This window comes from Cibotium barometz, chromosome 64 (genome assembly GCF_041138505.1).
Source record: "Cibotium barometz isolate CiBa-2024 chromosome 64, ASM4113850v1, whole genome shotgun sequence".
NCBI classification, from domain to species: domain Eukaryota; kingdom Viridiplantae; phylum Streptophyta; class Polypodiopsida; order Cyatheales; family Cibotiaceae; genus Cibotium; species Cibotium barometz.
In genome coordinates, this window is record NC_141109.1 from 18089476 (window position 1) to 18105071 (window position 15596).

At 41.7% G+C, this 15596-nt stretch overlaps 2 protein-coding genes and 1 pseudogene across 2 annotated transcripts; all 3 read left to right on the top strand.

Moving 5' to 3' along the window:
- Window positions 1-1243: 1243 nt before the first annotated feature.
- Window positions 1244-2927, top strand: LOC147603397 (UDP-glycosyltransferase 85A5-like). The gene is made up of 2 exons (XM_086796784.1): window positions 1244-1769; window positions 1863-2927. Exons 1-2 carry the CDS (start codon window positions 1271-1273, stop codon window positions 2801-2803), a joined length of 1440 nt encoding a protein of 479 aa, XP_086652910.1. The 5' UTR covers window positions 1244-1270; the 3' UTR covers window positions 2804-2927.
- A 10426-nt stretch (window positions 2928-13353) lies between these two features.
- LOC147603398 (linamarin synthase 1-like) lies at window positions 13354-14030 on the top strand. The gene is made up of 2 exons (XM_086796869.1): window positions 13354-13813; window positions 13908-14030. Exons 1-2 carry the CDS (start codon window positions 13397-13399, stop codon window positions 13935-13937), a joined length of 447 nt encoding a protein of 148 aa, XP_086652995.1. The 5' UTR covers window positions 13354-13396; the 3' UTR covers window positions 13938-14030.
- Window positions 14031-14040: 10 nt separating this feature from the next.
- On the top strand, window positions 14041-15037 carry LOC147603399 (7-deoxyloganetin glucosyltransferase pseudogene; annotated as a pseudogene).
- The last annotated feature ends 559 nt before the right edge of the window (window positions 15038-15596 follow it).

Here is a 15596-nt window from a genome sequence, read left to right on the forward strand (position 1 = left end):
TTTTTTTCACATAAATATCTAATTCATGCATGAATATTTGGACCAATAAGGTGATGACAAGTGTCATCCATCCTATTAAATGAGTCAGTTGCCCCATAACTTACTGTGCACATTTAATCTATTTTTTCCTTCTTCTTTGATTGTTTTTACTCTTAATGCGTCATTTCTTACTTCGTTGCCTTCAACCCTTGCTTTCTTCACTCGTTGAGTTTTTAATTATTTTTTCACATTTAAGCTCTCCCACTTTGAGTCATAAGACACGTAGCTGAAAAACACAAATTTTTTCTTTAACAAATAAGCCAATGATGTGCAAGCTTTTTTGGTGGTGTAAATGAAATCATTATATTTCAATTAATCATTAAAAAAGCTAAGGTTATCAAGAATTAATGTTAGCTCTAAGGCTAAGGGAGCCATTTGACATTTGGGATTTGATCCATGGGCTAGCATGCACATGTACTTGTTATGTGTATGTGAGGAGTCAGGATCACTTAGTTGTTGCAGAGCTATTGTGGACATGCATACAAGAGTGTCATAAAAGTTTGGGAATGCTTACTATGTCCCAACCATGCTCCATCCATGATCCATGAACATTAATGTTTGATGGGAAAGTGTGGCCAATGGAGCATTGAAAGGATGGTGTTGTGTCCAAGAAAGAACGACGAGAAGGATTTACAGGTCGGTCTCTGTGAGAGTTTTTGAGGACATCGACCTTGGCAAAGTTGATGATGATGAGGGGAGCAAGAAAAAATAGGAACTTATTATAAAAAAGTTAGCATGCATAGATCTACTTTCCTTGTTCAAAGCACACATCAACAGCTTTATTAATCGTACTACATCTATAGGTGCAAGCTCAACAATTCAAGGCTCTGTGTTAGCGAGATGGCCCGAGCAAACAAGATGCAAGCTAGTTGATGGAATGAACTGGCCCCTATTATCATGCACGATAGGGCTTTGTTACCATTATTCTTAGCCTAGAAGGTGCTAGGACCACTGCAAATGCTAAGTTAGAGGTTAGGACAGGCCAGGCAGATTTACACACGATTTTTAAGAGGTGGTGGAATGCCAAATAACCATAAATAGCCATATTGATTCGTGTGTGAAAGGAGCGTGCTTTGGTTTAGGCCCAGTAGGAACAAACAAATACGAGACCGATAGTTGGATACCATTGGAAAAGCAGCCCTATTCTAATCTGGAATTAACGCCAACGTCTTCAAAAGCAAGGGCTGCACAGGTCCTTACAATATATTTTATTTCAGATATCTGCGGAATTATGGGGTCCGAGGGAGCCAGGCCGCATGCAATGCTCTTCCCTTATCCTGCACTGGGGCATATCAGGCCCATGATGCAGCTTGCACAATGTCTTGCCCGGAGGGACTTCATCGTCACCTTTGTTAACACAGAGCACAATCACTCTCTCATATTCAAAGCCCAGAAGGGTTCCAGTCTAGCTGAGCATGACGGCCTGGACATTCGCCTGGTTGCGCTTCCGGACGGATTGGCGCCTGACGAGAGTCGAAGTGCCGACTTGCCCAAGCTCACCAACGCAATTAACAGCATGCACCCCTTGTTGGAGAAGCTTGTTCTGGATCTGCGCCAAGAGGGTGACCCGGTCACCTGCATCATCTCAGATGTTGTTACCGTAGATGTGAAGGACATAGCCGAAAAGCTTGGTATACCGTGCGCTTCTTTTTGGTGCCCCAGCGTAGCCCTGGGCCGCGTATTCTACGACTGGAAGGTTTTCGAGACCAACGGAGACATTACTCCCGATGGTAGTTAGTAGCAATATAACCACTAATTGGCTCAATTTAAGCCTGTTAATAATCCAATCTAATTATAATGTTAGTTGCTGGGGCTGCATGCAGGTGTTCCGCTGGATATGTCCAAAATGGTAGCCTCTTTGCCTGGTGTTCCGAAGCTTCGTTCTTGCGAGCTCCCTTGGCTGCTTGGAAACGACGAGGGCATTGCATTCCTTTACCACACTAAGGTGAAGGTATTCGCCCGCATTGTAGCCTCCTCGTGGGTTCTGTGCAATTCCTGCATGGAGTTGGAGAGGGAAGTGGTAGAGAACTTCCCGCAGGATGTGGCTATAGCGCCTATTGGCCCTCTGTTTGCTTACCAGTTCGATAGCTGTAAGGACAACCGGACCAGCGTGGGGTTGTGGAAGGAGGACAACGAGTGCCTGCAGTGGCTGGACACGCGGCTCCCAGCCTCGGTGGTGTACGTATCCTTCGGGAGCTTGGCCATGTTCAGCCAGGCGCAGCTTCAAGAGATGGCGTTGGGCCTCGAGGCGACCGAACAGACCTTCCTGTGGGTTGTCCGGGCGGACCTCATGGACGGGACGCCCGCGCTGCTGCCGGAAGATTTCTTGGAACGTACCAGGGAGCGCGGCAGAGTGATCTCGTGGGCTCCCCAGCTGCAAGTGCTGGCGCATCCTGCGGTGGGTTGCTTCGTGACGCACTGCGGCTGGAACTCCACAATGGAGGCGGTTTACCACGGGGTACCCACCATATCTTGGCCTTACTTTGCCGACCAGTTCACAGACCGGGCCTATATGGTGGAGGAGTGGAAGGTGGGAAGCGCCATGGAGATGGGCGAAGGCGAGGGCGGCGGGTTTGTGAGCAAGGAGGCCGTGGAGAAGGCGGTGCGCGGCATGATGGAGACGGAGGAGGGGCGGAAGATGAGAGCTCGTGTGCAGGAGCTAGGCAGTCGCGTCCGTGCTAGCGTGCAAGAAGGAGGCTCTTCCAGCACCAAGCTAGACGAGTTCGTCACCAAAATGCGCCACCTAGCGTCCACTCTCCGCTGAATTGACGTTTTATACGTCCTCTCGTTTATGGATTAAGGCATACATGCCACAGAAAGTGATAAATCTTATCATCTTTACGCATCTTAATATATTTAATTTCAAGGTTGCCCTCTAGATATTTGTCTTATATCTATAACTAGAGCCTCTACTCTTTGAATTTTTTTTTTTCATATGTCTCAATTTAGAAAGAGGAAGCCAAAAATAAACCATACATATTTCTAATTTGTGTTGACGAAAATTCCCGTAGATTCAAATGGAGAGAAACACATTAAAAATTTCATTTATTGCACTTTTATATGATTACAATACCAATATTCTTTTTTTTGCACAAAGGAATATATTTTAGCTTGTGGATGTTCACTATCTATAGAAATGTTGTTCTCTTTCACTATCTCTTTACCATTATCTCTTTACTATGTCTATGTATTTTCTCTTCCCCCATTATTTCAATTGTTTGCTTATTTGTGTTGTGTACATTCTCCACTATTTCATCTTCATTAAAGGCATACCTCAAATTATCAACTTCCTTCTCATTACTTTTCCGTCTATATCTAATCTTGGATGTGGAGCATCAAAATTTTGTTTGTTAATAAAAATATCAAAGATATCTTTCATTGTTATGTTAGATGGATGTACCATTGTTCTCCAAAGAACGTTAACTTTTTGAAACTCCATTCATCTTCCTTGATATGGTGTTATCCAATTAGACTATCCAATTAGAGGATGGGTATAAGTACTTTCTTGTCTTGATCATTTTATAAAGGATTGTGCAGAGATTATTGCCTAAAGGATGCTTTAAATAGAACTTCCAAAACATCAATGCTCTATTAATAAAAATGTTTGCTGGAGTGAGTCAAACTTTGTTCTTGAGATCATCCGCACCATATTACATATAATTTCTATTCCCATAGATATATCTTTTGCACTAATATTATGTGACACATTTTTATAATGAGGCTTGTCTAGATCTTTCATTCAATAACCTATTATACCATGAAATATGTGCATTATTTTTTGCCTTAAAGCTCTACACATTGTAATTCCACCAATAGGATTCTTCTTATTCCATCCAAGATACTTTTTGATGAGTTTATTATTGACTACAATAATTGACGTTGCAAGAATTATAATTAACATTTGATAGTGAAGTTGGAAAGGTTGGAAAATAAATATATTCTATAGACATGAATATGTAGAAACCATGGACAAATATTTTAAAGTTCTACCTTATGTGTTTGAATGACGAGAAAATCACAAGAAGAACCCAACAAAAAAACATAAGGCAAAAGTGCCAACTACTTCAATGATGTAACCACCAATGAAGAGAGCAAGAGTTGAAGGCAACAAAGTAAGATATGATGCATTAAGAGTAAAAACGAAAGAGAGAAAGTGAAAAAGAAGCAAAGAAGAAGGGCAAAATAGATTAAATGTGTACACTAAGGTATGGGGCAGCTGACTCATCAATAGGATGGACGACACATGTCATCACCTTATTGGTCCAAATATTCATGCATGAATTAGATATGCATGTGAAAAAAAGTTTATTTTTTTGTCATTGTTCACTGATGTAGGCCCTTCTCACACCCTGTGGAACTTTTTTCTCGCCCTAATTAAGAGGATTGAAGCACCTATTTGGGTGTGAAAAAACTTGAAATACTCATGAGTGAACATCTACTGGTTTTTCACATCAAAAAGAATTTTTGAATTTCATGTTTCTGAGATGATTTCTTAAAGCATCTGATCATTGAGAAGATCTTGGTATGATTCATTATGCTTTTGAACCTCTTTTTTGGATGTTAAAAACTCGAGATACTCATGGTCATGAACTTTCATTGGTGTGTCACGTCAAACTAAACTGTTGAATTTCCTTCCTGCTGGGAGGTGATCTTATGGTTCATGTAATCCCTTTGAATAAAAGCTGGGTATGATTTTCATGTCTATTGATGCAAAATTTTTAGGCATGAAAAACTCAAGATACATGGCCATGAGTATCTACTCGCTTTCACATTAATTGAGCTTTTAAGTGTCATGCTTTTGAGTTTATATTCTCATTCCTTTGACAATTGTGGAGTGCCAAGCAAGGTTTTTTATCTTTTTGGAGTAACTTTTTTTGGGTGTGAAAAACTAAGTTTTTCATGGTGTGACTATCTATGGAAAGTCACACGTGAACATTTTCACATGATTTCTTGTTTGGTTTCAGTGCTATAGGGAAGTCCCTTTCCTTCACTTCCTTTGAGTCTTTATTTCCCCTCTATCTTCAGGTCCCTAGTATCCATTTTCTTCTTTTGTTGTCAAGGGATACTACTAATGAAGATGCTCTAGTTCCTTCTTTGAGTGTTGCATCTCGTCTTCTACACATTGGATGAAGTGGGTTGTTGGATCCATCGCAGATCTGTTTTGGGCTCCTCCCACACATTTCTCTTTCCTTTATCATTCATGAGTCTGATCATTGATGCCTTTGGTTCTTCATGCCCCTTTATGGATAGGTTATTCATTTTTATCATTGGAGCAAGATGACACTTGTAACTTCTTTCTCCAAACGAGTGTGTATTCCCTATCTATGCTCATCTTATCTTTGTTGGTCCTCATTCCTTTGTTTTATTGCTTCCTAACCTCTAGTGATTTTGTATTCTTGACCTTTACTTTTTTTGGATCTTGGACCCTCTTTGGTATCTAGATCTTTTAGGATGGTAAATAGCGAGATTTGGTCTTGGATTAACAAACATGATCCTCCAATTGAAGACATTAATAAGTGTCATAAAATGGCACTATAAAAGTTGTAAATTATGAGATAATGGCCACCCAAGGCCTAGTTAAGTAAGTTTTGGGTGCCCAAGTGTGAATAAGGGCCAAATGTATATAAGGCATTTTCTCATAATGAAAAGACACAATCCCCTTTTGTGCTATATAGAGAGCTCTTCCTTGTGTCTTGAGAGAGATATTGAGAGAGAGCATTCTAGCATTGTTCCTCTTCTAGGCTTGTATGATTCATGCTTGTGTGGGAGAGTGAGAGAGAGTGATTACCTTATGCGACGGTGCGAGCGACTCTATGGTGATAGCGTGGAGGTGGAGCTTGGAGGTTTAGAGCTTAACAAGTGATCTTGGAGGCCTCAAGGGACTCAAGTTCAAAGCATTGGTAAAGAGTTGTGATCTATTGCTCATCCTTTAGGTGAATGCATTGAGTTCTCTCTTGGAGGTGTGGTAGCCCATAACAGTTTTGGTGCCGTTGTTGCCAAGGAAACACCTTTGTGTCTTCCTTTCTCCTAGAGTTTCAGCTCCCATTGCATAAGATTCATGATTGCCCTTACATTTTGGTAGTGCATTGTGTAGAAAATGAATGGATAAGATTTGTGTGGAAGTAAGCAATTGTGTGAAATTGTTTGTATTTGTTGTGAATGTGTGAGGTGGAGTGGTCTTAGAATGGATCTTCACTATTTTTTCTAGTTAATTTTGATATTTGCATCATTAGAAGCACCAATGTGAATGCACAGGTTGGTGTTCTATTTTCTTCTTTTCCAAAAATTCACAAAAATAAAAAAATAAGAAGCCATTGACTGTGCCGTGAACTTGTATTCCACTCCTTAGATGTGGCACAATCATTTTGGGAACCGTTGGATAAGTATTTTGTACCCAAAATCATAACATTTGACGTGGGAAGTTTCCATGTGAAATTGCACAAAAATGTTCAACACCATGAACTTTTTCTGCAACTTCACGTCGTGAATCGCTCTCGACATCAGCACTGCAATAACGCCGCAAATCACGGGATTGCCTTGCCCAAAAATAAGTAACCTTATCCTGACATCTCTGACCCCACGAAGTCTGACAAGATTTAGAATCGTGAAAGTTCATAAATTCGTTCACACTGTGAGATTTTTTAGAACTCTTCACGGTGTGAACCAATTTGTTTACGACGAGAGCCAATTAGAAAACCTTTACGGTGTGAACCCTTTTTTGTTCACGACGACGTAAGCTTTTCCTGCAAACTCATGGTTTAGTCCAATCCAACGCACAGTCAGGCTAAGGCCACGAAGGTCGGTAAAGGAGGGACGCCTACAACAAGGAGGAGGGGTTCTAACCCAAAGAGCAAAAATTTTTGAACACATGAAAGTGTAGAAAAACGTTTATGACGTGAACCGTTTTTTGACACTTCACGCCGTGAACTATTCTCTGCAATCTCACAGCCTCAGAAACAGTATACCCGAATCCGATCAAAATTAAATTGGGTCAACAAAGTAGCTTATCAAATCATACATACATGCACTTAAGATCTAGAAAGCTCATCGAAGAGACGATCTTACACCTGACGACGATAGGGCATCGAATCACCTAGGATCTTCCTACCAAAAAAGTGTGGGTTCAGGTCATTTAGCAAGCACACACATGGTGTCTTAAGGAACCTGACCACCATTGAAACCAGTAGTGAAGAATCCATGGAAGAAGGGCTGAGGTACTTTGGGTTTGGGTAAGAGGAGAAACCACCCTCCCCAACCAGGTCCAGTGGTATCATTGATATCGCCCATGGATTTTTTGGTCTCCAAATCAGTCATGAGATGAAGAAGCACAATCTACGGGCATGGGTTCGTCAACGAGCGTTGGACTCAGTCCAAGACAAGAGGTGCCCATCCAAATGTCAAATTTAAGGCTGTCGAAATACCGGCACCCCCCGAATGAGACGGGACATGGAAAGCGTGGCCAAGATGGGTCAAGTATTCTTCCCATCTCAGAGGAAGTGGAGTTAGATATCAGAAGGAGCGAGGTGGAACGATAGCTCTACAAAGTTGAGCTTAAGGAAACAAGAGCTCGATACTCGAAGGGCAAGAGATGAGCAAAAGGAAATGGGAAGTTTAAACCTAATCCAATCACGGGGTAAGGAGCCGGAATCAATCATGGGAAGAAGTGAGGGAGAAATTCCAAACTTGGAACCCATAAATGAGGAGCCCAAATCTGAGGAAGGGTTTAAAACCATAGAAGAAGAGGATAATCTAGCAAAGAGTGGTGGAGGAAGTGGAGGACCATCTCTGTACACCAAAAAAGATATTGAGCAGATGATAAATCATCATGCGTTCCTACAAGACATGGAACTTCTAATTCTACAAAGGCGTACATAGGCAACTAATGATGAGCCACTCAAGGACCATCCCATGGACCGGAGACACCTAGAAGAGGGCCAAAGGTGCAACGGGAAGGGAAGCGAGAGTTAGTCCAGAGAGACTAGCCGTGTCTTCTGGGTATAGTTTGGAGCCGGAGAGCTCTGACGTAGGCCCTTCATTACCTTTGATTGCCATGGCTTCAAAGGGGGGTGATAAACTTTGTCAGGGGGAGAAATATGCTAATTATTCCATTGACAACGAGTACTTACTCTACAAGGATAGAGTATGTGTACCAACTATTGGTGACTTTCGGGCCCAAATTCTTAAGGAAAGTCATGATAGTCCAAAAGTGTGGGTTATCCCGAGATGATTCAGAAGACCTATGCACTAGTAAAAAGACAGTTTTATTGGCCTAGTTTGTTTAAGGACGTCCAGACTTATGTGCTGAAATGCAATAAGTGCCAAGTCAATAAACACGAACGTCTTAAGGTTGGAGGACTACTCCATCCACTGGAAATTCCTCAGGGGAAATGGGAAAGCATTTCCATGGATTTCATTACCGGTTTAGTCGAGGAAATGACTCGATGTGGGTGGTAGTGAGGTTAACTAAAATGGCAAAGTTTATCGCCACGAAAAAAATTGTTAAAATGCCAGAGTTGACAAAACTCTTTATTGAACATCTCTACAAGCTATATGGCCTACCCGCAGATATAGTGTCGGATAGAGATAGAAAGTTCAACAGTCATTTTTGGGGGGAAGTCTTCAAAAAGTTGGATACTACTCTGAGTATGAGTACAGCAGATCATCCAGAGTCTGATGGTCAAACTGAAAGAGTTAACTAAATTCTAGAGGATACATTACGTTCTTGTGTTAGTAAGAAGCAATCTAATTGGGAAGAGTACTTGCCCTTATTGGAGTTTGCCTATAACAGCTCCAAACACTCAGCGACTAGATTTACACCATTCATGTTAATGTATGGATTCCAGCCGAGATCTCCGATGGCTGTAGGCCTAGAAAAGGAGAAGATTCAATCTGTCAAGGATTTCCTTGAAGATATGAATGATATGCTCAGAGTTGCACGTGAGAGCATTCGTAGTGCTCAGGATCGCTAAAACTTATGCGGATAAAGGACGTAGAAAGGTAGAAGGTGACTGTATTCCCGAAGGTTCCTGCGAGGTCAGAAACCATGAAAACGGGAAAGTGTGATAAACTTTCTCCGAGATATTGTGGTCCTTTTAAAATCCTTAAGAAGATTGGGGACGTAGCATATAAACTTGAGTTACCGGAGAGTTCTCAAGTCCATCCTATCTTCCATGTCAGTAAACTAAAAAAATCAATTCACGGGTTAGAGAACGTAGTTTCTCTAGAGATTTTGGTGGACCTGATAGAGCCACCAAAGATACCACATGAACTTGAAAAGATTGTAGGGTATCGTGATAGACAAACCCAACATAAAGTATACCAGGAGGTACTTGTTAAATGGACAGACAGGGATGAGGAGGCAGCTACTTGGGAACATCGTAGTGCAATTTCCAAGAGGTTTCCCCAGTTTGTTTTCGAGGACAAAAACTCTTCTTAAGGGGGGAGTAATGTCACGTAGGCTGTAATGCCTGTGACCGAACGGCAGACTGGATGGCCAGACGGGGCTTTAGCATCAACGCCTCGACCGGAGCGCCGAGAGGATATGGCCATCCGGGGCTCAGTGGGAGAGGACGCCCATCATTAAGGGAATGTTGAGGTCTCTAGGGGCCCTTTAAGATGCCATGTGATTAAAAGGTTATTAAGGAAAAGGGCCAATCATGTGATGCCATGTATACAAAAATGTTGGGTGATTAAAGGTGGTCAAAAGATTCTCTAGAAGATGCCTTTTTGTACTTTTCATTCCCAAAAAGTGGGGGGGAAAGTTTTTGAAATTTCGGACATCCATAACTTCTACATATGAGCTCAAAATTTGTCGGAGATTAGAGATCCAGAATCTACTTGTTCGCTGAGCTCTTTCCATAGATATGTCACATGATATGGTTTTGCCCACTCAATTTTAAATTCAATTTTGGCGAAAAACTTTGAAATTCAAACTTCTAGCCATTTGAAGAATAAGAAGGTATCTAAAGTCAAAGAAACTTAACATTTTAACAAAAAGTCATTAAAATCATAATATGGCAGCTTAAAGGACCCCTATAGACCTCAACCTTCCCCTAATGGCAGAGTCATGGGCGGCCAGGCTAGTGTGGATGGCAGGCCACACACTATATAGCTTGGGGGATGAGGGGCAATCCTCATTCCTCCTATGTGGCTGGGTGGTGAGCCGTCCCCTCTTGTGGTAGCACCCGTAGTGGTGCTACGGTGATCTAACAAAGAGCATTGTAACCTTTACGACCGACACCATTAGTATCCATAGCTTCTTGTATTTTTGATGTGGAAACTACATTACTGCTAACAAAATGTTCTATAATATCTCTTTTGAGACCAACTTGAACTTCTCTTTCTACATTAATTCCTTTGTCATTCTTGAAGTAAGCAAAGGTTTTAATTGCTTTACTGGATGGAGATTGGGGTTGATATTCTCCTAGTCAGGTTGCATTATAACCTTGTAGTTACAACAATGATAAATTCTAACATCTAGAAGAAAATATTAACAAATAAATTTCTTCAAATACATTTATTACCTGATTGCTTGAATTCTTTTCTTCACACCACCTGAGCCTCGCTTCAAGGTCTTAAAGTTTTTTAGCTTTCTCCTTCTCTATCTTTCTCCAATGCTAGTGGTGTCCTTTCCCCTATATCTCTTTGCTTTTGTCCTCAATCTTGTAATTTCAATCTCATTTTCCTCCAATTTCTTTCTGAGTGCCTTGCAATCTTATGTTAAATGGTGGAGTTTAACTACTTGATGTTATGAATAATGTCTTTCACCATCTACATATGTAACAATAGATTTGCAATATCCTAGAAATCTTTCTGCATACGTAACAATGGATTTGTAATATCCTAGCAATCCATTGACTCCATCTCCTGTAAAAATGTAACAGAGTAGTTGGGTTTGAGAAGGGAGGATGGGAAGCAATCATAGGGTTGATATAGTAAATTGATCCATCACACCAAAGAACTATGTGTTGCAACCCTACCATTCGAGCATGTTTTCCTTAACGTTTGATGTGACAGGATTGCATAGTTTTTTCTGCGCTTTTGAATGGGCTCATACTGACTATCAAGATCAATGTGCAGATGATACTTTTTTTCAAATCTTCTTGATTAATCTGGTTACTTGAAGGGTTACTTGCATTGTAATACTCCATTGGTTACATGTAAAGATGAAAGAGGGTGTATGGAAGTGGTTTATTATTTGAACTTCAATTATACCACCACAACACTTCATTAATTAAGAGGAAAATCTTAGTGAAGAAGATTTGAAAATACAATTGTAGCCTCATAAATATCAGAATAAGATTCAAAAATATGGTTGTAGCCTTAAAGATCAGAAAATAAGGTTATGACAAGCTTGCAGCCTTTCTTAAAGATCAGGAATAACATATACATTTTGAGATTCAGATGTTTTGGTATTTTTTAAAGTTTTCTCTAGTGAGAGAAATTTAAAATTAGTGAATTTCTTACACTTGGCCCTCCAAATGACCTCGGAAATGTCCTAATGCCTTCCCACCATGGCTTTGCAAATTCGATCAACCTTCTCTAGGTACTAAATGGGGTCTCTAGTTCCACATTAAATTTGGTTGAGATGTAGATTTGGCTTTGTTTTTCCCAACTCTGAGCCTCTAGGTGTTATGTTTGTTGCAACCCTATTCCCATTTCAAATGTCATCCTACGCATGTGAAAGGTTTGGGATTTCTTGCCCCATGGGTTTGGAGGTTGTGCGGTCAACACTGTCATTTGTTCTATTCTACACTAGCTTTGAGGCTGCTGCAGTGCAGGCTCATTGTGTCTGAGGACATGTTATGTGAATACCCTTGTGTATCCCTTGGGTTTGAGGTAGTCCCAAACATTGGCCATTGGCTCTTTACTCTTCCCTATCTTCCCTATTCCCAAAAAGAAAAAGAAGAACTCAAACTTGGTTCCAGCCTAATGAAAAAGCTTCTATAATGGGCTTCTTTAGAAGATGGGACTCCTACCTATACTTTATGTGCTTGATGTTGTGTTTTTTTGTGGAATACTTGTCTCTAATGGTACAATAAAAGAGATTCATCTCAAATATCGTACTCAATTGTTATACTATGGTTGCTGGGTTACCTCCCACTCGGCTGATCGATAATTTGAGCTTCTTATATGTATTCTTCACTATTGGTTTGCCTTGAATTCAGAAGTTTCAAGGCAAACACACCTTCGTTTAATTCTAGTGGAAGGATCAAATCGAACACTTCCCTACTAGTAGGAAGTCCCTTGGTCGTTCGATGCACAATACTATTATATATAAACACATTCACACACACGTACGTATGTGTACACACAATCACATGTGTGCGTGTGAAGGGTGTGTACGTGTGTGTGTGTTTATGTATGTTTGTGTGATAGAGAGAGAGGGGGGGGAGAGTTTCTATATGTGAGTGTGTGTACGCAAGACAAGTGCGAGAAGAGCGAGAGTGCATGTGCACATGTATGTGTGTGGGAGAGTGTTGTGTCTGTGCATATAGAGAGAATGCATGTGAGAGAGTTGCACATAGACAATGCACACACACGTACACATGCACACATACACACGTGCACCAGAAATACACACATAAGTATACAAACACATGCATACATGCATACACACTCACTCACACACCCTTGTAATCACATACACATGCATAGATGTATACACATAGGTACACTCATATACACACATATATGTGTATGCACATATGCATACAAGCAAAAACTTCATACTCCATAGGAATATATGCGGGGTCACCTACTTGTATTTCTAATACAAAGGATTGTTGAGTTAAATGTTGTTTTCTGTCCCAATTGGCATTGTGAGCAGATTGATATATTTTTAAAACACGGGTGTGAAAGGAGTATTATTTTTCTCAACTCGCAAAAATGTCACAGAGATATCTTTGAAATTTGTAAGTTTTTTGAGCTTAAGCATAACTAAAAATTGCTAGTTTTTGCTCTCTTTTTTGAAATTGAGAAAATTGTTTTCACATTTTGAGTGACCAAAAGAATATAATTTTGAAATCACGAAAGAACGACAATGAGCTTTAGAGATATCAAGAATCGACATGCGTAATGATTAACACAAAGACTTTTGGGCGAGAAGGGCGTGGAAACTGATAATACTAGGTCGTCGTCTGTCCTCGTCGGCGCAGACGTAATATAGTCTTGCCGCTCTCGACGTCTTGTGACTCGGAATCTACGTGTCGACGTCTCGACGTTTTCAAAAAGAGAGCACCACTCAGCGCATAACAATGAGAAATCTGATTTAATAATCTCATTAAGCATGCTGTCCGTGTCCACCAGGCCTCATGCAGTGCTCTTCCCTTTCCCTGCACTGGGACACATCAGGCCCATGATGCAGCTTGCCCAGTATCTCGCCCGCAGGGGCTTCATCATCACGTTTGTCAACACAGAACATAACCACTCTCTGATACTGCAAGCCCAGCAGAAAGCCGGCAGTGCTGGTGTGCCTGAACTCGAAGGCCTGGACATTCGCCTGGTTGGGCTTTCGGACGGGATGGCTCCTGACGAGAATCGCATTGCCGACCTGCAGACGTTGAGCCATGCCATCCGCAGCATGGAGCCCTTGCTGGAGGAGCTCATCCGGGAGCTGCAGCAGGACCCTATCACCCCCGTCACCTGCATAATCTCGGACTTCGATACCATGGACGTGAAAGGTATGGTTCAGAAGCTGGGTCTAGCATCGCTATGGGCCGTATCTTTTACGACATCGAGCTTCTCGAGTCTAACGGGGACATCACCTTGGACGGTAATTAACTAGCACTAGTTAATCAAATATTACTAATTGGCATGACCATACCTTCATTTCAGCTAATTAATTCGCCTCGTTTTGAGTGCTACAGGTCTTGCAGCCGATCCCTCGAAAACTTTGACCCCTCTCCCTGGTGTACCAAAGCTTCTCTCCGCTGAGCTTCCTTGGCTGATAGGAGACGAGAAGACTTTGCATCAGTCGAGTGGATTTTGTGCAACTCTTGCATGGGGTTCGAGGGCAAGGTGGTGGAGGGCTTTAATCTTCCCCAGGATGTGTCCATAGCGCCTATTGGTCCCCTGTTTGCTTACCAGTTCGATGAGGAGGGTGACAGCTGTAGAGACAACCGGACCAGCGTGGGGTTGTGGGCTGAGGACAACGAATGCCTGCAGTGGCTGGACGGGCGGCGCGCTGCCTCGGTGGTGTACATATCCTTCGACAGCTTGACGGTGTTCAGCAAAGCGCGCTGCAGGAGATGGCGTTGGGCCTAAAGTCGAGCGAGCAGGCTTTCCTGTGGGTTGTCCGGGAAGACCTCATGGACGGCACGCCCGCGCTGCTGCCTGACGGTTTTTTGGAGCGAACCAGGGAGCGCGGTAAGGTGATCTCGTGGGCGCCGCAGCTCCAAGTTCTGGCGCATCCTGCAGTGGCCTGCTTCGTGGCGCACGGCGGCTGGAACTCCACCATGGAGGCGGTCTACCACGGGGTGTCCACCATAGCATGGCCTTACTTTGCTGATCAATTCTTAGACCGGGCCTATCTAGTGGAGGAGTGGAAGGTTGGGAAGTGGGCGAGGGGGGGCTGGTGTCTTTTTTTTTTTTTGGAACTTTGAACACTGTCTTGTTAGATTTATTGGATTGGTACATAGAAGATAAGCACAGCCCTTGCATCAAGATCCTGATCCATATACAAATTATCTCGCAAGGGACAGTTCTCTTAACAATTTTGACGAGTCTTTATAAAGAGGAACAACCTTATGAGGGTTTTATAAGAAGTGATTCTTTTTAGCAATGTTTTATTATGGAAAATTATGTTGGTGCATCTAAAACCCTTTGTGTCTTATTCAAGGAAGCATTAAATTATGCTCATAATGGATTATCCACAAAATTTTATGCTATTCAAGAGAGGTTTGGAAGATCAACGGAAGTAAAATCATCTCAAACATGTAAACAAACAATTGGCTCATGGGATGAGTCATCTTTACTTAGTGATGAAAACTAGCAGTCATTTCCTAGTCTTAGACTTGATCTATATATTTATGTCACACAAAAGGCTCCCTTCGCAACAAGGAAGGTGCTCTGCAGTGCGAAGAGAAATCTCTGGGGCTCCTTGGATGCCTTTCTATCACACTGTAGGTCATCTCCATAAATTTATAATTTATTTTAATCTAATGGATCATAATTTTTATATCAACTTACAATGAAGATGCTGATGGGTTTCTTGGGTGATCTGGTGTAAATCTATTGTCCCCTCAAAAACTAATAGAGTAATACTTGTAGAGAAATTTGAAGCTATTAGGTTTTTTCGTATGCACCTGGGGTTTAGTCTATGAGATCATCTTATTTTTTAAATTACATCATACATGCTTTAGCCAGCAGCCAGGGATTTCATTAACGTCTTCACAATTTCGTGATCACGTTAACAAAACCTATTGTTAACATATTAAAACTTGTGATCACATTGTATATTCACATGACCTGAGAAATGACCTGCCGGAACCCACTATTCCAGTAACACCTCCGGGCTTCTTCCATTCCCGGCGGGCCCGCCGGGGTATTATATTTTC

Coding starts and splice junctions, on each gene's coding strand:
- LOC147603397 (XM_086796784.1), top strand. CDS start 1,271: ATGGGGTCCGAGGGAGCCAGGCCGCATGCAATGCTCTTCCCTTATCCT. Junction 1,770..1,862: donor CGGAGACATTACTCCCGATG/GTAGTTAGTAGC, acceptor GGCTGCATGCAG/GTGTTCCGCTGGATATGTCC.
- LOC147603398 (XM_086796869.1), top strand. CDS start 13,397: ATGATGCAGCTTGCCCAGTATCTCGCCCGCAGGGGCTTCATCATCACG. Junction 13,814..13,907: donor CGGGGACATCACCTTGGACG/GTAATTAACTAG, acceptor TGAGTGCTACAG/GTCTTGCAGCCGATCCCTCG.